This window comes from Pelobates fuscus, chromosome 2 (genome assembly GCF_036172605.1).
Source record: "Pelobates fuscus isolate aPelFus1 chromosome 2, aPelFus1.pri, whole genome shotgun sequence".
NCBI lineage: Eukaryota > Metazoa > Chordata > Amphibia > Anura > Pelobatidae > Pelobates > Pelobates fuscus.
This window is the reverse complement of record NC_086318.1, coordinates 387,864,376-387,887,800: the sequence shown is the minus strand read 5'-3', so window position 1 is coordinate 387,887,800 and position 23,425 is coordinate 387,864,376. Positions and strand designations below refer to the sequence as shown.

Here is a 23,425-nt window from a genome sequence, read left to right as displayed (position 1 = left end):
TGGTGTGTCTGAGTGTATATCAGAGCTCAGTCTGTATATAAGATATGTTGTTCTTGTTCTAAATTAAATTTTAGTTGTAAACATTTTTAGTAAGCCATCAAAGTTGTTTTTTTTAGAATTGCCCCGCTTCTGGTCACATTCCCACTCATACTCCTAAAATGAAAGCTTCCCTCTGCCATGTGAAATGTTTGGAGGTATGGCTATCTGAATATATTGCTGTAAGCCATAGGAATGCATGGCTTCATTAGCAACACCTTGGAGATTAATTGTGTCGGAGACTCATTTTCAACTTCTTAAACTCTGTATAAAAGCTTTGCAAAGCTATTAAATGGGATGCAGATATGGATCACATCTGCTTAGTAAGCAAACTGCCCGTGAGATAAGCTCAACTAGCTTAATTATGCAGTTACAGAGCGAACGTTCTATGAGAACGTCAGACTAATCGGCCCAGTCTGAAAATGCCAGACAAGGGGTAATGCAGATGTAAAACTCTTGCTCACACTGCCTAGAGGGGTATCGACTGTATCTCACTGTGGAGGCCTATGTTTGCTACAGCACTACGGCTGTCTGGGTAGTTGTGTCTTACTTGCAGAGGAGACTTGTTAGTTATGTGGGATCCAGAGTGGAATTTATTCTCTGACCGTAACGGTTCTTCATTTCCTTCCGCCAATAAACACCATTGAAAGTAAAAACACAAAAACTAACGCTTATGAGGACGAACAGCAATTTAAATAGCTTCCCATTTGGTTGGTGCCCACTGGGGTATCTCAAAGGTTTTAGTTCACTTGTGCTGCTCCAGAGAGACATGTAGCCAGTCACATGTCAGACAGATCCCATCTACAGTGGCAGCTCAAATCCGGTATACTGGCAGCTACCCTGGGACGAGAGATACAGATTCCAGACTGTTGTTATCAGTCTTCATTGGATCTTGTCAGTGAGGTGTAGCTGATAACCTCCTATGTGCAGCGAACAAGGGGTCCATGTCTGAATTACCCTTTTGATTTGGGAAACCCTGGTTATATGCACATTATCCAAAAATGAAATTTTATGAGAAAAATAAAGTTAATGCTGCAGCACTTCCTTGTGCAAGTTGGTGGTTGTATGGCACCGTGATGCTTTGGGTGAACTCTCGCACAAGCAACTGCAGAGAAACATTCTGCCTGATGTAGTCGAGGCGGGTAGTATCTCTTAGTGGGCTTTAGGTAAGAAGTTAAAAAAGTTTGATTACAATGGGGAGGCACCGTGGCACCATAACCACTGTAGCATGTGTCATAGTAGAGATGTTATATTCATGTGTAAGTACACATTCTGTTTGGCCGTAGTCCTACATAGTGTTAAACTAGATATTCAGGAACTGGCCCTCTTGTGTTGCATGTTAAAGGTGATTTTACAAACCTTTTTTCCCCATGCCGCGGATGGCTCCTCTTCTGTAACTGAGATCACCAAATTTAGGAAACCATTGGGAGTCTATTGCGTATATGCATCAAAACGTTGCACTGCGCCAATCAGCATCTTCTCATGGATATGCACTGAATCAAATCATCTCTATGCGGAACGTTCAGTGTCTCCATTCAGGGCATGGAGATGCTAAACACCAGTTCTAAAATAGGAAGCATATCTAGTGGCCATCTGAGTGACTGCCACTATAGGTGTAACTGGCCAGCAATGTAAACACTGCCTTTTCTCTGAAAAGGCAGTGTTTACATAGAAAAGCCTGCAGAGACCGGCTGTAGACACCAGAACTATTACATTAAGCTGTAGTGGTTTTGGTGACTATAGTGTCTCTTTACGAATTGGGTTATCCTGAACCAGAAATATGGAAGAACTTCAGTCAGGTGACTCGGGAACTGATCCTGTAGCCTTCTTGAATGTTAAAAAGCCCAAGAATTTAGGAGAGCTGGTTGAATATATATCCAGGCAAATAGAGTGAATCTGCTTGAACATGACCAGGCAGAACATTATGGGGGATGTAGTCCACAACATCTGGCGTGCCGAAGGTTGCCTATCCCTGTCCTAGACTTTCTGAAGTAAAGCTAAATCAGTTACTATCTCTTTTTCTAAAATTATGTAGGAAACAATGTTGCCAGATAAGCCACATTTTCCTAGATTTCATGCAATTGGGCAGGACATTAAAAGGACCATTCTGTTATATGTAGGGAAGCCTGTTAGTTATTTCAGACAGCCCCTTTGTAATTCTCTTTGATTTATGCATTGGTACTATCACTGCTGTTTATTAGTAGTGCGCACTACAGATCAGTACTTTTCACGTAGTTTCCAACCATTGTAGATCTCACAACTATGGAAGAGCTTGGTACTATGGATGTTTGTACAGGATCACTGACTGCAACTCTCATCAGCCTCGTGGCAATAGTAGATAAAAAATAAACCTAAACCTTTTAGGATGTCGTTTCCTGAGCTTGCTAGGTTCTGGAGAACTGAACATCAAATGCAGGATGAATACATTTCCAGAATTTCGATATAATTCTAAACACCGATTTACTGATATGTATTGTCTTACTAGAAGAATCCCAGCTTGGGTTGCTGTTGTTAAGGTATGGCCTTCAGCCTGTCCAAGGACTGCATTTTATTTTGTAAGAAATTCTGTCTGAATTATATTCATTGATTAGTCAGTGTGTTCCTCAGCATTCCAACAAAATGTACAAAAACTGGCCTGTCTCACTGGTTATAAATTTGCTGGCATCTATTCTATTCTGTCATTTCCCTGCGTACCCAAATTTGTAGGACTCGATGGCAGCTCCAGTACAGCGAGAACTTCCTGCTCTGAGCTGAAGTTTAATTTAGACCCAATCCATAGAAGCTCTGTGGAAAAGGTCAATGTCATTATTATTTCTTTAAGTTTGCAGAGTTTTAACTCAAGTAACAGCTGACTTTGTGAATTGGCTTTTTTTTTATTGTTTGTTTTAGAGAATGTGTTAAATGCTTTTTATATTAAAATTTTCTTTTAAAAATCAAATCTTTTACCCCTTTAAGTTTCATCAGAACCTCAAATTTCCCAACAGATTTGTGGTTTGCGTTTTTAGATTTGAATAAGTACATTCTAGTTTCATTTTATTTCACTGACGATTGTTACTGCTCCGTGACAATGACTTATTTTAATAATCCTGTTTATCAGACTTTTTTTAATTTTTTTATATATGAGTTTGAGTTTTACCTTCCGTGGATGAGGCAATAATAGACAGCTGAAGCATGTGCTTTAAATATCAGGTTTACTGCATTAGGATCGTGATAGCGTCTTAGCAGTCATCCATACAGCAGCTTGTATTTTCGTGGGAAGAATTGCCCTATATTTTTTTTTTTTTATTATTATTTAGCTTTTTCTGTTACTGCACAGGTTTTCCACCATGTAATGAAATTAATTGGCTTTATAGCCTACAAGGTTGACTATTGCCTCTGAGTCAGGCTGGCAAGCAGAACTCAAAAGAACAAAGTGACACGGGGCTTTTCATTAAACTCCAACTGTAAATTATTGTGGAATTCACAAGAGTATTGTAAAAATATTGACCTAACTGAATTTGAAACATTCTCGCAGTCAGCTGTGTCTCCGGTATTTTAGCCTTTAAATGTGAAATGTGAATTCCAGACAATTCGCAGTTTAGTAAGTAATGCCGACAAACTGGTTTGCTCACTATGCAGTGCATTACTAACCAAGTTGTAAAAATAGCAGACACTGAGAGTTTTTCATAGTATCTATGGTCTCAATTTTGCAGTTTTGGTACTTCGTGAATAATGGTTATGGCATTAGAGCCGTATGTTATTATACTGCGGGGTACAGTGGTGTACCCTGGTTTTAAACACGTGTGTAGCATACCGGTTCTGAACAGTGGCTATTAAGGGTTACTGCAAGCATCCCGACCACTGATCTGAAATCCTGGAATGCCTGAAATCCTGGAATGCCTGGAATCTGAATGTGCAGATTTTTGCTATGAAACGCTGCGCATGCTCAGCTTAACCCCTTTGCTGCAGGTGGTTTAACGCCACCTCCAGCAGCATCAATGGGGTGTCATCAGACAGCCAAGAACAAGAGCTCCTGGCTGGCTAATATCAGTTGTGTACATATTGGATATCTGTTGTCAGTGTTCTCCCTTCAGCCTGTCCTCCCCCAGCAGCTAAGGGGAGTAATGTCGGCAACGGAGGATTGGGCTGACGGAAGATCTTGGCCTTGGCACCGAAACCGAGGTAATTGTATGCTTTCATTTCTTCTTCTCTATCATTTATTTATTTATTATTTTTATTACCGTATTTATTTTGGAGAATTCCTCCTGCTCCAGGCATTCCTCCTGCTCCAGGCATACCTGCTTTGGAGATGTCATTGATTTGGGGCATTTCTGGCACGACCCACAGAACTTTCACTCATTGTATATTTTTGTTTTGGTTTACCATGCTATTATCTGGAAAAGCCAGGAACTACAATGTTTGGAAATTCATGGAGATGAGTTTCTGGTCATGGGAACAGCCCCTTTCTGATTCCAGTGATCATACTTTGTCCAGTGACATGTAAATTGTCTGTCTTAAAATTTCAAAGGGATAATCCACTGCCTAAATAAATAAAAACAAAATCACGATTTACTAGATATACCCACAATGAAAACATACATGCATTTAATGATGCATTTTTTTCATTGGGAGCAGATCTAAAAACCGCATGCAAAAATCTGCAGATTTCTTGGAAGTAACAGGACCATGTTAATTATTTGTTTCCAATTTATATTGAAATCAGCACTTCTTTGTAAAATAAAGACATAGAGGACACTCTTTACAAATAAAGCACTTCTGCAAGCCAAAGTGCTGTAGATGTGTGCATCTTGTTTAATTTAAACACAAAATTGCAAGCATGACCTCTTTAAATGTTGAGTTGCAACAACATGACTCACAGTTTGTGTTTACAAGCAGGAATACCATACATACATAGTGGCCACCAGGTGTGTTGTGATTTTTGTCTTTACATTATAGTTATCAAAAGTGCAAATCTTTATAGCAAGTAATTTACAAAAACATATATTTGAAAAATTACAACGCTATCAGAACGTTTTTGTTGCTCTCTTATTCCAGTTATTTTCTATTAATGACCAACTAGTTAATTTAGGTGGAAACAGTTGAAATTGACTTTTTAAGGCCTGTAGACTTGAACAGTCAAAATAGGGAATGCTCTCCAGAAAAGTACATTAAGCAATTTTGTAATCTGTGAAGTCAACTTTTCCAAAGGAATATCATGTGGAATTTTAATGTTCAATCTTATCTTATTTTTATTTTTTATTTTTTTTTACAGTTGTTCCGGGAAGTCAGAATAATGAAGATCTTGAATCACCCAAATATAGGTGTGTAAAAAAATAAATAAATACATTTTTCTGTTTTCTTAATATTATGTTTAGCTATCCTTATATTTAACAAATGTAAGCTTATGAGGACGGTAAAAAATAAAATTTAGAAAGCTGCCAAATATTATTACCTCTGATCTATCCTTCCTTTTGGCTCCTCCATCTTGGCTCCCGCGGTGATCCGCACATCTGGCCCCTTCTCCGGGCCGCCTCCTTGGCTGACATCATCTGATGATCTCAGCCAATCACAATGATTTCCCATAGGAAAGCATTGGATTGGCCGAGATGGTCAATTCTGATGATCTCAGCCAATGAGGCAGAGCCAAATGCAGAGCATAGAGATGCTGAACGTTGTATAACACAGACTCTAGAAGCACCTCTACTGGCAGTCTGAGGAGTGGCCACAAAGGTGTTCCTAAGGTGTTCTCTGAAAAGGCAGTGTTTACATTACATATGCCTGCAAGGACGGACTATAAACACTAAAACAACTACATTAAGCTGTAGTTGCTCTGTTGACTAGTGTCCCTTTAAGTAGGAAATTATGTTCTAGTGGGAGTCCAAACGCATTAATATTTAGGAATGGGAAATTTTAGGTATCTCTAGTGAAAAGTCACCCAAGAGTAGAAAAGTGCCAACCTTCTCCTGCTTTTTTTTCATACCCACTGTCAAGACAACAAGCCTTATTTCCCAGTAACAATGCTACCTATGCAGCTGTAGGTTCTGGGAAGAGGTGTAGATTGCAAGCTTCATTTGCATGAAAATAGGTGGGCTAAGAAAATGAAAAACGTTGACACCTCAAATAAAAGGGTCTTTTTTTTTTCTCTCGATGTGAATATTTGTTTGTCTATGGCAGATAACTCTTGGGAACAGTCGCACACTAACTGTTTTTTTTAACTATGACGCTTTGCTTAGTCATAAATCTTTTTGTTTTGTCCATCAGCATTGTAATAAAATTATGTGGCTGTTTTTATTGTATTTCAGTAAAACTTTTCGAAGTCATCGAAACAGAGAAGACCTTATACTTGATTATGGAATATGCCAGTGGGGGTAAGTAGATGTTGTTTGTTTGGACTGTATGAATGTGCCTTTTGTGATCACATTCAAACCTTAGGTTGGGATTTAGAAGCCTTCATCCCCTTTTTGCCACAGGCAATCATGCACTATAGCATTAGAAATAGAAACCTGCAATGCGTCTTCTGTATTTTTTTTTGTTTGTTTTATTCATTTTTAGTTTTCAAAGGCGAGGACCTAAATCTAAATAGAGACTAGAGCACTATTGCATTAGGAGTATAGGTTTGTATTTCTAAAGTTACAGTGTTTCTTTAACACAAGAAGCTAGGAATAAGATGAGAGCAGTCAAGGAGTATAGAAATACACTGGTTAATAGCCAAACCAATATCCTGAATCCTGATTACAAAGGTACACAAAGTTGCTAAAGTAGCCAGGGTCTGAATACTTTTTAACAATAAGGTACCTGCCATTGGACTCCGAAGATTAAGCACAACAGGACAACTTGCTGATCATAGAAATTGTTTAAATCGTTTAGAAACAAACCTTATTGGCCATTGCCATAATCGAGACTCCAAAACTAGTCAGCGTGGGATCTCAAGTATGTCGCAAGAGCGCTTGCTTCAAAATTGCTGCACTTGTCCAGGGTGTTATAAAATGAAACAATGGGGCAGTGTTCAGCGTCAAAATTGACACCTGTATGTGACGATGTGGAGAAATTATGCAGGGAGAGGCACAGGTATCGTAACATCAGCTTAACAAAGCTACACACCGAATAATAATAATTCTCTCCATCACAAAGTTGCAGTTACCACTGTATCTGCCAGAATGAAGAACTATAGATCACACTGCAGATACATTTTGCTTGCAATTAAGACAATATAGTTATGTAACATGTCAATTTCTGGCTCATTGTGCTCAAGGCTACATGTTTGAAGTTCCCTGTAGAAGTTTTACGTCATTCTCTTGAATCACGTTGAACACTATGTGGCTTTTTTCCAGCAGCAACACTAACTATATCTTTATTGATCGTGAAAAATTTCAAGTCATATGGCATTAATCCCAAATTATATTATGCAAGCAAACCTTGCCGGCTCCTGATTAAACAATGTCTGTCTGCATCAGTATGGATTTCTGCTCTGAGAGTTCTGGCTTATCTCAATAAGAATTTATTTTATCAGTTTGTTTGTTTTTTGTTTTGTTTTTTCATTTTTATTGTAAGTGGTTGCAGTTGTTTTGGTTGTTGTTTTGGACAGCATGAAAGAAGTACACAACTGGAACAACTAAAAAAAATGTGTTTAAAAATAAATAATGCAAAGATTAATAATAAGCATATCAAGAAGAGAACCTATCTTAAAAAGAATCATACCTGTGTAATTATGATTTAAATAGTGGGATTTATGTAACATTGTTGATAAGCTTTCTTATCTGAGAGAGTCTCTGTCACTGCTACCTTTTGGTCCGTGAAGAAACTTGAAATTTGAAGCAAATGAACACAATTTAACTGAAGTGAATATTTTCTGTTGTTGGTTCACATTGTTTAATGCCTTAAGACACAAGTTGTGTCAACTCTAATTTCCTGTTTGTATCAAAGATGGCAAGGACATTGAGCTAGTAAAAGGTGAGTGGTCAGAAATAGCCGATTGATTAAAGATTAAAGGAAGAAGACACAAATTGTTAATTGCAACAGCCATTCAACTGAATGACCGTAGAATAACAGTGCTGAGAGATATAGGGAATAATGCACGACTCTGTGTATCATGGTATAGATGGGATTTCATATTGCTGATGACAGAAAAGGTCTACTTCTTGCTACCAAAAGATGCAACTGATTGGATTGGATAAGAAAACATAAACTGTGTATTGGGGAAACATTTTGTGGTCTGACAAAGTTTGCTTCCTATTCTTTAATGCTGATGGGGAGTACTTGTGTTAGAAAGCAACATGCATTACTCATGACACACATGGCCCATCATTTATAATGAAGCATCGTGTCAACCTCGGCCACATGATATCAGAACATTACGGTCAAATCTATGCATTGCATCCATCCAGTAATACATGAACTGGAAAATGTATTAAAGCCAGAGATTCTCTTTTAACCGTTGCTGTGCAGTCAGCTTACTGCATTCGCTTTGCAATTATCAGATCCCAATTTGTACATGGAAATATCTCTTGGATGATGTCCAGCAAACCAGTAGGAGCACAGCTATTATCACCTGCCCTATGGGCTCAACTGCGGGAATTATTTTAAGCAGCATAAGCCTGGATTCCTGTAGAACGCCGTTGACCCCATGCAGAGTCCGCGCGACTAACAAACTGAGGATGTTCTCAGGTCAATAAGAGTATCAGTGCATTTTAAGGAAAGTGTTTGTAATGTCTCATATACTCTGTATATGCATAGTCACGGTCTTAATGGTGTTTTTGGTGGTTTTCTCAATCAGCTGCGTTAAAGGCCAGAGGTTGGAGTCCAAGTACATGCTTACATTACCTGGAACATTTGGCTATAGATGCAGTGTGACTGCAGCAGGGTTCCTAAGTAGATATATATTTTTTTTTTTAAAACCTTTCTTGCTTAGCGACTCCTGAAGTCCAAATGCACATTTTCTAGACCATTAGACATCAATATTCAGGCTCCGGTAATCTGATCCTCTCGGCAAATAAGAATCTAAAGGCCATTTGTATTTTGGTTTTCCTAATGCAGTGACTGTGAAATGTGGGGATATTTATGGGATGATAATAGTAAACAGTTGAGAATTGCCCACTATTTCAACTCTCTAGATCTCTAGATCGTTATCATGTAAGTGAAATGTATTCCATATAAATAAAATCACAATTTGTTATAAAAATAGATACAATTTATTGTGACAATTTAAATAATAATATGTAACATGCGTGATAATAATCAATGAATATTTAGTATAACATGAATATGCAATACTATGGCAATACACATTCCAATGGTTAACACTGCAATTGTCAAGACAAGATTTATGAGGGGCTTCACAGAGACACAGCACAGCGAAAGGCCATAAAACTTTGGCTAGCAGTTAACTAATAACCCTTTCAATGCTGGTTAGATCTTCCCAGGCATAAAATACCTATTCTCATGTAATTTTAATTAAGATAACATTTAAACCAGCTCATTAGTCATTTCCTGGAACCATCCAATAAGAGTAATCTACCATATTCTATAAGCAGAGTTTTAATTTGCCTAAAAAGATATCTTATTTTAGAGCAAATCAATACACCTGGATAAAAACAACGGTATGCTAACATGTGATGATATCACATTAATATATATAATTATTGTTAATTCTTCCTGCAGAATGGAATATTTATAACTATATATTCTTTAGTTAACTAAGATTTCTAAATATTGAAATCTGACCGTGATTTATCCAGTCATATATCATGCTATTAGATTTTTAATTAATTTAGATTTATTAAATAAAACCAGCATAATTACCAGTTAAGTAGATGTTCTCATCAGATGAATAGGTAGTCCCAGGATTGGTTGTATGAGTGATTGCATGGAAGTATGTAAGTGTTAGCCTCAGAGTGAATGTCTGTCATAGATCTTTCTGCATGTCCTAATCTGGAAGCCCAAACTCCAACTGACTCTTCTTTGACTCACTTGCTTTCTCTCTGACTCCTTTTGCTTACTTCTCACTCCTTTTGCTCACTTCTCACTTAGCCTGTGATCCTGATTTTAAAGGGCCAGACTTTCTGTTCGTGATTACTTGATAAGCCAATAGGAAATTGAAGGTGGGGTCACCCTGCATATAGCAATTTAGGTATTTGGTCCATAGAGGGCAGTATCGCCTCACTAAACTTTCCTATCCAGGAAACCGTTAACTTTTCCTGATGACGATTTTGACATAATTTGGCTTATCTATATGGCTGCCATAATTTAAGTTTACTTGTCAGTTCAAAGAGTTTTTTTTGGTTTTCTCCAGACAGTGTGTCGACAATTCCTGCTGTAATTTCTAAAATGACAGTTGTAAACTCAGTCTCACCTTTCACTTACAATGGGAATCTTGTAAAATTTAGAAAGTAAAATTAATTACTAAGTCTTATCTGTTCACTGGTGTCTGGCTTTCTTGTGTGAAGCTAACATTAAGAAGATAATTCCATCTCCCTTCTCTGTTAGACTCATTGTATCACTTGGTTTGTTTATATAATACATTCCTTAGCTCCTGCTAAGTGGTTAGTGTTACAGAAAGGATAGAAATGTTGTGTCTCTTTGTTAGCCTGAAATCCCAAAATGGAGTCTGCTCTGTTCTGAGTGACTCTGGCAATATACACTTTTAATTTCAATCATAGCACAAAATGTCTGCCGATATAAATATCCTGACAGAAACAATTTGTTTTCTAGCAACCAGTGTTCCATAAATGGAGTCGTCCTACTGCTTATTGCCTACATTGAGGTCTCCTAATATATTTTCTTAGTTAATTTTATCTGTAATTGGTTTGTGAAGACGGACTGGATGGCAAACTCTGCAGCACCGTGTTCCGTTTTAATGATTAGTGCTTTTGAATAATAAAACGCTTATAGCAGACCTATTACTAATAATGAGCTGCAATCAACTGTGAAAACTGCCTTATGTTTTGCACTGGTGTTTCTTTCGAATAAGAAAACATACAAAAGGTATGCATAAAGCACAGTGGGGGCTACCTTGTCAGTATGTAACCATGGGAAAGGCAAAACCATCATAGCTGGCTTGTTAGAACTTCATATTGACATCATTTATTGGTTTCTAACCAATATCTTATGGGTCTGGTACCTGTGTTAGCTCTGAGCTCACATGCAAGTTGGTATTTTTTTTTTTTAAATCATCTATTTATATTTCCTGTCACATTATGTGATTAAAAAAATAAAAATAAAAAAAAATTCCCCATGCATCACCTTAGTTGTAGTCTTTTTGAGAATAGAATGGTTACAGTTAAAATATAAATTCTTGGTACAAGGTGTTGAACAGGGGAGATGGCCGCTCTGAGGAATGAAGATCCAGGGTTTGTAGACCTAACTTGTTTTTATTCCCAGGATCCAGTTTATGCTTAGCACTTCATAGATTATATCACAACACAAGGAGAAATACAGTAAATATACAGTGCATGTGGTTTTTTTTTTTTATATAGTGTTAACAGTATATTTATGTGTAAGATTTACAATGGATAGGTCATGGGGTCTCCTTAGGGGGGAGGGGGGTTAAGCAAGCTTGTATATACAGTCTGGATGTGCCAAAACAGCCATTCATCTAATGACTGTTCTGCTTTACGGCTTGGATTACAGAAGAAGTAGTTATTTTAAAAGATGTGTCTGGGCCACAACAATGTCTCTACATACGCCAAATTAGCAAGTTTAAAGTAACATTCAGAAAAACAAATTCTTGTGGTAAGCAACCAGTTGGAAATGTGGTGGTGGTGGGGGGGGGGGGGGGGGGGGGGAGACTGCGTGCTCTTTTCTTTCTTTGTTTTTGTTTTGTGACACACAATTATCTCCCTCTGTTCATCCCACAGCTGATGAGTTGACAGCGTAATCACGCACCATCAGTTGAAAGATGCCATGCGAGAGCTCTCTGTGTGACGGAGCTGGAAGTGGCCCCTCGTTTTCTCTGTAGACCTAGTTAAGATCTCCTCTGCACTTGGAAGAGAAACTGAGGGGTTGCTAACTCAGGATTGTCAGTAGTCGCACATCAATTACATCCCTTCTTTACAATCAGACAAAGCCGATTGTCAGGGAAAAAATATGACTTCAAACGTACATTTGAGATTTTTTTTTTAAATATATTGTTTGCATTAAGGGTAACTGTGTATTTTTTTTTGTGCTTTACTTTTGTCACACTGCATGTGTGGTATTCAGTATATATTGACATAACAAACACGGTATAATGGTATGTCCCCGCGGGACGGTTCAACATCAAATAGGACCTAGTACATGCAGCATGATTTTTTTTAACTTAATTACATTATGAGAGATATATAAGTGATAAACAACAAGTGTGCCCTATGTGTTTGTAATTAAGGGTTTCAATCGCCAGATTAATTTATGTCCACAGAGGGTTATACCCCTTGCCGGAAAGCTAAGTGTATTTGTTAGTGGAGCCAACCATTAACCGGCCGAGGGGTTGGCTGATCGGCATTTAGATGCGTTGGATATATGTTGCATTGGGTTAAGGCGTTCTCCATGTTGTGAGCCTCTGTACTCGTTTTACTTACATGAGAGGCAGTAGGAATAAACAAGATCGCATCTGATAAACATTGAAAGGAAAGGAAAAGAACGGGAAAATAAATATAAAACAGAGAATCCAAGTAATCTCTAACTGTGGGGGGTTATGGTGAGCAATAATGGTGGATAGAAGAGTCCCCTTTAGAGAGACAGCCTCTGTTTCCTCAGGTGGGTGGTCTGGCAGGTGAGGCTGGCTGAGGTGCTCTAGGAGTGAATTCCAGAATGGTGGCCAGGTTCAGCTAGGACAGGCCTGTTCCAGTGGTCGGTGAAGTATGCAGTATGCCTGCAGATTTTAGGTGCGTTTTCAGCTTCTGAGAGTCCTGTGTTCTGTATAAAGTCCTATTGTGCGTGAACAGTATAGCTTGCAGTGTCCCCCATCAATAGCGCTTTTGTAATAGGCCATATCTGCCGCCAGTTCCTTGTGTAGATCCACCAGCATCGTTTTGAATTGGTCCGCAGTGACCCCGGTTTTCTGAGGTTCTTTGCTGCGGTCTGGCATGTCAGTGGCAAACTCTTCAGAGGTGTATGAGGAGAGATCATCAGCCTACGCCATTTTGGACTATGTGGCCTGCTGCGTGTGCCACAGCATTTCTCCGATATCTCTGCCGCTGGAACCTTTGTCGACTTTAGCCAACGGTAGTAAGGTTTGTGGGGTCTTAGGCTCGGATAAAAATCCAAATGGGTACTCACAAGCCTGGAGTCATATAATAATGACTCAATTGCTAAACGTCGTGCAAAAAGTAAGGTTTGAGTAAGTTAGTCGGAGTTTAGAAAAGTGCGACCGCTCCGGTTCCCTGTTAGCTCCGCCCCAACTCTGTGTATCTTAACCACTACCGTTTCTGTAATTGGTATGGCACCAGGAAATTGCCAAACCTGCTGGCTGATTTAAGAACGGTTTGACAATTAACCGTTCATAATAAAGTTTATAATTAAGTGAAAGTTCATACTAGTTTGGTACTAGTTTCATACCATTTTGGGGATGCAATAAATAATGATGACTTAAAGGTAGGCAGACAATGTAATAGAGCAGCAGGAAATGCTAGCAGAATGCTTGGTTGTATAGGGAGAGGTATTAGCAGTAGAAAGAGGGAAGTGCTCATGCCATTGTACAGAACACTGGTGAGACCCCACATGGAGTACTGTACACAGTACTGGAGACCCTATCTTCAGAAGGATATTGATACCTTAGAGAGAGTTCAAACAAGGGCTACTAAACTGGTTCATGGATTGCAGGATAAAACTTACCAGGAAAGGTTAAAGGATCTTAACATGTATAGCTTGGAGGAAAGACGAGACAGGGGGGATATGATAGAAACATTTAAATACATAAAGGGAATCAACACAGTAAAGGAGGAGACTATATTTAAAAGAAGAAAAACTACCACAACAAGAGGACATAGTCTTAAATTAGAGGGACAAAGGTTTAAAAATAATATCAGGAAGTATTACTTTACTGAGAGGGTAGTGGATGCATGGAATAGCCTTCCAGCTGAAGTGGTAGAGGTTAACACAGTAAAGGAGTTTAAGCATGCGTGGGATAGGCATAAGGCTATCCTAACTATAAGATAAGGCCAGGGACTAATGAAAGTATTTAGAAAACTGGGCAGACTAGATGGGCCGAATGGTTCTTATCTGCCGTCACATTCTATGTTTCTATGTAAAAGATATAATAAATATGTGTTTTTTAGTAAATAACAGAAAAATGAGGGATAACCCCATGGTGGTCATGTAGGGTTAACCCTGCAGTGTAAATCATTGCAGTTTTCCAGAAAATGTAATGTTTATATTACAGGGTTAAACAGACTTTCGTTTATCTTCCTGATAGCTACTGGAAGAATGTCCTGCTGCAGTGACAGAGTAAAACAAGTCACGTCATTGCAGCTCCCAAATGAAAACATTGGCTTAATGCTTTCCTATGGGGCAATTCGATGCACGCGTGGTGCTTGCCGTGCATGCGCATCAATGCTCTTGTATGAGGAACATTAGATAGGAGGAGTCCAAGCTTCATCCATGATGCCACAGGAAGAGAGGTAAACAACGCTGAGAGAGCTTCTGTGCTGGAAAGAGGTAAGTAAAATATTTTTTTAATACGTTTTTATAACGGTGGGAGGAAACACTAGGGACAGGAACACTAAAGCGTTAAGAATACACATTTATAATATTTATATTTTAGTGTTTCTTTATAAAACTCTGACAGGGATAAAAAAGAGGGTTTATAGCTAGCTACCTAACTAGTTTTGAGTTGCATGTTATTAATCATAATCAGAAAAAGTGAGGAACAGTGTTACCTGATCTCTTTTTTTATGCTCTGCTGACAAAGCAAATAATCTGAGTGTCTTTCCATGTCACTCCTTGATGGGTAACCCTAGAATATATTTCTGACTAGTTTATAGGCTGGCTGGTCATTGAGGGTATATATGTCGCCAACTTTCTCAGACACCCTTTGTCTGGACATTCTGGAAGTTTTCAGTACCTAGGCCGATGATGGGACAGGTTTAATTGAGCGTGATCTTTTACCACGAATATTTATGGCACACAGTCAAGATTCTTGACTTTACGCACAACTTATTTTTTTCTTCAAGGAATAATATACTAAACTCTGCTGGACGACAAATGTGTGTGAAGATCTCTACACCAAAGTTCTCTGTGATACATGGTCTTTCTTCTCATTGTTGTTCCCAGTTTTTATACTCATTTTCTTTCAAGTATAATTGAACAAAATAATAATTGTCAAAAATAAAAATAAAAAATGGATCTATTCTCCAAACTTGATGCTGATCAAACATGTGTATGCCATGGCAAACCTCAAACAGACCGTTACACCTGGACTGCCCTGCTGTCACAGTCATTTCTACTGCTGATCAGTCCTCAGAATGCACACCGTTCTACCTATACTCCACTTTGACCACTCTTGTTTAGGTTGAATTTCACACTGTAGCTTATGGAATACCCATCAAATAAAATGATTCATTTTATTCATGTTTCAACGTGTTTTGTGATGAAGCTTCTAACACATACCTTGTTTCTTGCAGGCGAGGTGTTTGATTACTTAGTAGCCCACGGAAGAATGAAAGAAAAGGAGGCCCGGGCGAAATTTAGGCAGGTACGCAAAACAATAAATTATGGCTTGCTTTAATATACCGAACTCAATGTGCATATTATAATGTAGACTCTGGCCTCTTTCTTAATGTATTTTTGCAAAATGTATTTTTTATTTTTTTTAAATAAACTCTCTCCCTGCCTCCCCATCTCCCCCCCCCCCCCCCTTATTTAGCTAATGTGTGCCTTGTGTTTGAAATATGACTCATTAAGGAGAATGAGCTGAGATTTCTGGTGATGATACTATATAACAAGATGGCACGGCTATATTTAGGCCTGCGTTAATAGCTTGTGAGAAGCGATTGGCTTCCTTCATTGGTTACCACTCTGATGCTGTTTCTGTTCTCAAGTAACAGGGGAGCTCGCCCTTAAGAACAGATGATAGATTAGTGGTTGTGTCTTCTATTAGAGGCACCATGAGAAACATGGATAGGGGAGGAGGTGGACTGAGACCCTTTTCAAAGAAACATTGTAATATTGTCTTTGTATACAGTTTGTTTCCTTTTCTTGTGTGTAAGTACTGTACTAAATGAGAGAAAATATATAAATTCCTAATTGCTGTCTGCTAAACTGTGATACAGAATATCTTATAGGTTATAGGGTGAGTGGACAGGGTCCGGACTCCTCTCTACCTGCTCCATAATGCCTAAATATATCATTAACCCATTAATTACGGTGTCATAAAATCTTGTAACATTATCTGATGACTGTATGTTGCTTTAGTTTTGTGTGTGGTTGTGTGTGTGTGTGTCCTACATCACTTCTCGTGATGCTCTGCTAAACCTTATGTTCGCGAAGCATCATGGGATATGTAGTTCACAAACAGATGTGTAAAGCTTTGCCATTGTTGACCTGTTTTTTTTTTGTTTTTTAAATGTGTTTGTAACCTCGAAAGTGAGATTCTTTTAAAGAGAACTTTCTCGTCTTTTCTGCTTTTGAGTTTCACGCATTGGTTTATTCAGAGCAGCGAGCAGGAAACGCTAAGGGTTAAGCATAGCTGTTGAAAATAGCATTTGCAAACAGGGAAAATGTTCCTAAACTAGGAGCTCAAATGTTTGAGTGACGCACAACACTTATTACAGAGCTTGACAAATCCCAGGAGCCTAGTTGCTATGGCTTGCAACTTTAAAGAGACAGTAACGTTAAAATATAGTATTGCTCATTTTAACGTCCACATGAAGCATTTAGTTAATCTGAGAAAGTCCATCAAATTTCCAATCCATGATATTAAACCTTTACAAAAATATTCCCTCTGCACTGGGAGAAACAGAAAGCATTTTTTTTTAATATAGGAAGGAAGTAATATTTCAGTCTAATGTTTCCACCTTTTGTTATATCTGTGGGATATCTGTCATCCTTGGTAGCCTTGAATGTCACAGAATGTTGTTTCATGCAAGATCATCTGTACAAAGTAACTAACATTGGAAAAGAAGAAAGGGTCACAAACAAAACAAACAAAAAAAAAATGGAGCAGTCACCTTGGTAACCAATAGAATGCGTCCGCAAAATCCATTGCTTAATGTCCCTTCCTTCAATCCACAAATGTGTAAAGGTATGGGAAGAGATTCTGCAAGCTCTTCCAGATTCCTCTGCATATCCTGAGATAATGTCGAAGTCATCAGTTGTACATATCCGTATGAATTTGGAGTGTGGTTAAAGGTTTTAAAGGCTGCGGGTTGTAGAATTTGTGAAATTCTGTTCTTTTGGCCAACAAATTGCCGTTTCAGTTTAGTATTTATTATAATAAACCTGGTTGAGACTTAAAGTATCATTAAATTGATCCAATAGCTGTATCTCCTGTTTGTGTCACCGTTCATTAGCTATAGCCTTCTAGTGGCCATGCAGGGGTTAACGCACTGTACACCACTTCGTAGTCTCTTCATTGGGAAAAAAAAGCAATGTACAATGAATGGAAAATCCCCTCCCCTGATGGACTATTTTCCACCATGCAAAGCTTCTCGCACTCGATCCCAGCTCTGCGTCGCTTGCCTGAATACAGGCCCAGCTGTTTGCAGTCAGCAGGGGTGAACTCTATAAATATCATATGCACGGTGCAGCTATTGAGTGGAGAATCATTATACTGTACTGTGGCCCAAACAATATATCGTTCCACCTTATTTGGACAGTCTCCAAACCTTGCAAACACCTGCACAATTAAGGAAATTCTCATTGCTTTGCATCCTAATTGCTGGCATTAATTTAAAGATTTGCTCTTATAGAAATACAAAGTTATCTTTATTTTTTTACATTTTTTTTTAACCTTTATTTTTAAAAATTGGATGGATAGCCTCCATGGGATGTAAAACAATGTTCTCAGGTTGCTAAAGTACTTTTGATGGTTTTGAGGAAGAAAAAAAAAAAACAATTTCAGGTTAGGCCCCTGCCTACAGCTCTGGATATTGACAAGGTTATTCATTCATCTCCGTGTATTCACAAATGAAATCTAAATGCAACAACCGAAGCAAAAATCTGTAAAAATTCTCCAACTCCGCTATGGTCACAACCTTTTGCCTCCAATTTTCCATTTTCAATTGATTTGTGAAATTTTAGAGTTCAGTGAAAACCCTGAGTATCTTACCTACTGCGTCTCCCCAATAGCTTCTTCATCTATCCTTGTCTCATCATAGTAGGTATGTGTGATGGCTGTGCGTAATGTGCATTGTGTATACTGGGTGAAGCTTAAAATTTACACTCATTACTAGCCTTTGGCAAGTGAATATTTAGCCATGGTGAGTAGAAATTCACCTATAGAGAGTTTGCCATGGTCCCTCCAGAATTGGTGTGGCGAGTAACTGTTAAGGACTGGCTAGTATGGTATTAGCTGTGTAATGTGTGTGTGCTGACTGTGTATGCTGTGTGTTGGCCCCGTATGGTGTGTGTGCTACCTTTGTGAAATGTGTGTGGATATCATGTGTGTCCCCTGTCTGTAATGTGTGCAGATGTGGTGTGTAATTCTTTTATGTGTGTTTATTCTGTTTTGCCCGATCCTATTGTGCTTTCTGCAGGGAGGGGGACTGTTAACCCTGATTATTTAGCGGGGTCCTGGATCCCTGGTGGCCCAACCTTGGTTAACATCCCTGGTGGTCCAGTGGGGAGTGTGCTGTCTGCACATAAAGTATGTGCAGATCGTAGTAATTGCTCCTTCACAGTTCCAGCACTCAGTGAGTCAAAGTGCAGGCATGGAACCCTGGCAGATAAGTTGCTGGTGAGCTCTGGACCACAAGAAGTGATTACTGTGCTCTGCACCTGGCGGAGGTGCAGACCACATGTTCATTACCCATACTACCTTATTCCCTTCTTGAATGAGCAATCTGTTTGTGTAGCATCATCTGATTCATTTACTGTGACTTTGGGATTTTAATTGGCTGATTAACATTAAAGCCAAGATATGGTGATTGGTTGCAGAATTAAGGGATTTAATCCCAACATAGAAGGCTGTATTGCTTCTTCTATCTCCTTTTTAGTTAAGATATGAATACCAGGATGCATATTTTGTGAATAAGATGGAAAATTTACGAGAAAACAAAAATGTTTGAGTAAATTACCTTTCCTCTCAGCGATGTATTGATTAAAAATTAACTGAAGAGTAGAACATCTTTTAGAATGCATTAAATGTACAAACAAAATCTCATACACTTCTTGGTGGTGAAGTCTTATTAGAGATATTATATATCTTATGTAATGTGTAGTCCCAGGCAGCTTTGTTTGGCTACTGGCTACTGGAAGTAGACAAAAGTTGATGGTCAAATGTAGGCTTTTACTTTTATTCTATGATACATTTTGATTGAGATGGAATTTCACTGAAATCTCAAAGCAAAATTCCAATGCAGTCAACTTGACTTGATCTGTTTGATATACTCAGACATGACAGATGCTTTATATATATATATATATATATTCATATATATATTTTTTATTTTTGGTATTGAAAGTCATCCAGTGAACATACAATTCGCTGGTATGATATTGCATTATGATTATAGTACAGTCACATGAAACAATAGGTGGACAATGTCTGGATGCCACTTTATTGTCCACTCACCAAAACTCACTATTTAGTGGATTTTGTAGTGTTAAAGCACAGTTTAAATGGAGAACTATTCCGGAGAAAAGCGGAGCAATTAAGTAGAACATTCATTGTCCATGGTAATTACTGCACTTTCTGAATTTTGGCCAAGAATTGCTCTTATTTTATAAATCAATTTATGTACCTGGTGATGGCTCCTTTTTTTGTAACTCCTCTAAATACTAAAACTACATAGAAGGCTGGGGAAAGTGTATGTGATTTCTTGTTATGTCTTTGTCTCGCATATGACACTTTGGTATTATTTTTTAGTTATTGATAAATTATGGTATCAGACCCCTGAGTATTAAAGGGATTATATAGTGCAAGCAATACAAAGTTGTGTTCCTTACACTATAAACATAGAAACCTAGAATGTGACGGCAGATAAGAACCATTCCGCCCATCTAGCCTGTTCTAAATACTTTCATAAAGCCCTCTGGTCCCCACCTCCCTCCGCCTCTTAGAAAACCCACACCCTCTACACGTATCCAATTCCAGCTCTGATCTACTTCGGTAGTGGGATGGCGCTCCGCCTCCTCTGACATCATCCAGGGAGAGTGTCATGTGCATGTGCGCCGACCGCCTTAGGCCCTCCCCATAGGAAACTATTACTTAAAAGCTTTCCTAAGTGGGACTGGGACACTGCACCCAGACCACTTCAATGAACTGAAGTGGTCTGGGTGACTATAGTGTCCCTTTAATCCACACAGTTTCTATACTTGGAGTTAAAGAAGGTACTGTGTTTAAGGATTAGAGAATTTACCAAGCTATCAGAGCCAAGATAATGCAATTTGCAAATAACATAAATTGTGTTACCTGCAACTGCGGTTAGAACCAACCCACTCTCTTAGTTAATTACCCCTCATGTGATTTTAGTGCTTAGCAACGTCCTCTGGACCTTCACCATTCAGTTGTTCAAATGGGGACTTAGAATGCAATAATTTTAATGGTTACAGAAATGGTTAATTCTTGCAGCATTTATTTGAAATAAAATTAAGTCAGCCATGTGAAGGGATTGTATCAAAACCACCGACTTCAAAGAAACCTTCTATGGGTTTTTTTTTTACACTCCATATACCTGTTATATGCGAATTGTATGCATGAAGTGCCAATAACTGTACATGCTTTTGATAAATATTTTAAATCCATTCAATTTGTTTCTTTCAGATTGTATCTGCCGTGCAGTATTGTCACCAGAAATGTATTGTGCATCGAGATTTAAAGGTAAAAAAATGTTCACACAAATCATGTGTATTATCCTTTTTTTTTTTTAATACAGTTTGTTGTTTTGAAGCTCTCATTACTAATGGTTTACAGTTTGACCTACGGTATTCTATTAGAAAGTGTAATTAAAATGTAACCCCTTCCCACAAAAAACAACTTGTTTCAATCTTTCCTTTTTGGGGTGGTTAAGGCGATACGTCCAGCAAGGACAGCCCCTATTACTGTCTCCCAGCAATTTTTAAAAATCACTGCGCACACTCTGTTCACGTTCCTTCATTTATTTATTTATTTATTTCAATGCATTAAAGACCATTTGATAATTACACAATTACAATTATTTGCACAATTGTTTTTTGTATCAATAAGAAAATTTAGGAAACCTATCCAGCAGTGCTCCTCTCCCTCCAGTGGCCCCATTACAGTGCGAGTCATATGAAGATGGGGAGATTAAATGCCGATTGCAGTTCCACATGGGAAGAATGCATATCCTGTGTGTGTGTGCATGGCAGTAATTATGAGTCATTGCTGAGAGAGAGAGAGAGAGAGAGAGAGAGAGAGAGAGAGAGAGAGAGAGAGAGAGAGAGAGAGAGAGAGAGAGAGAGAGAGAATGAGTGTGTGTATGTGTGTGTGTGTCTGTGTGTGTGTGTTCGTGTGTTCCCCCTCAAATCTTATCCCAGACTGTTACATATAAAAAGAACTGCACAGACAAATTCCCCAAATTGTATCATAGAGTGTAAAACCCCCCAAAATCAGAGAGAGGGGTTAAGTATTTATGTGTTGATGAAAATTGCTTATGAGGAATACAGAAATATATTCTGTGCCAGTGTACAAGTACTATATATATATTTATATAATTTATTTTTTTGCTGTTGAGCTTCAACCCACACTACCCTAAGTCGGCGTCTTGGTGATCAGAACTGCATTTCAATAACTACATATTGACGGATAGATTCCCATCCCTACTTTAGACCTGAATAGATTTGCACCAGTCTTGTCTTGCCAGTTCCAGAAGTGCCATTTACTGTACACTGTTTAAATGATGTGAAAGTCCCACAGCTTTCACCTCCACAGACAATTTGGTCCATGTCGGCATCATGTCCTGCAGTCATCGGATGGTTCGTGTCTGATGTAACGAAATAGATTATTAATTTATTTAAATGAAATAGAAGCAGCACAGCTAATTGATGCCCTCTGCTGGCTGCTCAAGAGATTTCTACAATAAATTAGCTCAATACATTTGTCATGTGTGGCTTATCTTTGCTTCAACAATCCATTTTTTTGGCTAGAAAAATGGTCACATTCTAACAATGTATTAAAGACTTTTGTTTAATGTTGAAATGAGACGTAATGTTGAAATGATTTTGCCTTGTAGCCCAATATATGTTTACAGCAGTTTATTAATACAATCACTGGTGTATTCACTAAAAAAAGAATGCAAAGTAAATTTCAGTTTTAAGTCCAAAGTAGTCGAACTGAAAACATATTTGACTTAGAGATTCTTATCGGTTTGGCTATTTATTCCTTACATTTCAATTTCACTTTGAATTCATGTTGAATTTTCACTTTAGTTAATAACCCTGGTTCTATTGCCAGATTCATGTGCTTCATTTGCACTATAGCATTTTATTTACTTTGCCCATGCAAGCCCCTTCTTTATTTAGATGTACTCTGATCTGAAGTGTTGAATTGTTAATAAAATGTGTGCAATATTGTGCATGACGTATTATTATTTCAGCGTTTGTTGGTATTTATTGACCTTTTTGCACTAGTTTTTATATATTTGTTATTTAAAATGCATTAAATAAATTCCAGGCACACTGTATTACTATAAATTCATGTTGCGAACCATTTCTCTGTATTATTTCTTATAAAGCAGGGATGGGAAAACTATCCGTCAATATGTAGTTATTAAATCGCAATTGAGATCACCAATAGGCCGGCTGAGGATGATGTGGCTAGCAGCTCAACAGCAGCAGCAAAAAAACAACCAAACAACAAGAGCTGCAAAGTGCAAACTACAGGTGTAACTACTAAACACAGATTCGGCTGGGGTATTGCTTTTTCTGTCAAACTGGAGAATCTGTTTAACTGTTTTGGCCTGTGACCTATGATGTTACATAGCTACAGTGGCTGAAAAGAGACATGCTTCCATTAAGTTCAGCCTTCCTCGCATCTGTTTTTGCTGTTTGATTTAAAAGCAGCCAAAAAAAAGCCAGTTTGAAGCGCTTTCCAATTTTGCAACAAACTAGGAAAACAATGTCTTCTTGGCCCAAAATGGTTCTCTCTCTCCATGGCAAAAAAAATAAACGAAAGTGGTGCAATGCTATGAGTGTAAGTATTATGCTAAAAAAAAAACCACAATCCACCTGCAGCAACCAAAGCAAAATCCTGGAAGAACAATTTGAAATAATATAAAGAAATAGTGCAATATGAACTCATAGTGATGTGATATAATGCAAT

At 38.2% G+C, this 23,425-nt stretch overlaps 1 protein-coding gene across 2 annotated transcripts in view; it reads left to right on the top strand.

Moving 5' to 3' along the window:
- Positions 1–23,425, top strand: part of MARK1 (microtubule affinity regulating kinase 1) — a 140,726-nt gene that overhangs the window by 91,561 nt on the left and 25,740 nt on the right. For both annotated transcript variants that reach the window (XM_063443810.1, XM_063443811.1), the window contains exons 4-7: positions 5,288–5,336; positions 6,318–6,383; positions 15,609–15,679; positions 20,909–20,965. In XM_063443810.1, the coding sequence (XP_063299880.1) occupies positions 5,288–5,336; positions 6,318–6,383; positions 15,609–15,679; positions 20,909–20,965 (243 nt within the window). The remainder of the gene's footprint in view (positions 1–5,287; positions 5,337–6,317; positions 6,384–15,608; positions 15,680–20,908; positions 20,966–23,425) is intronic.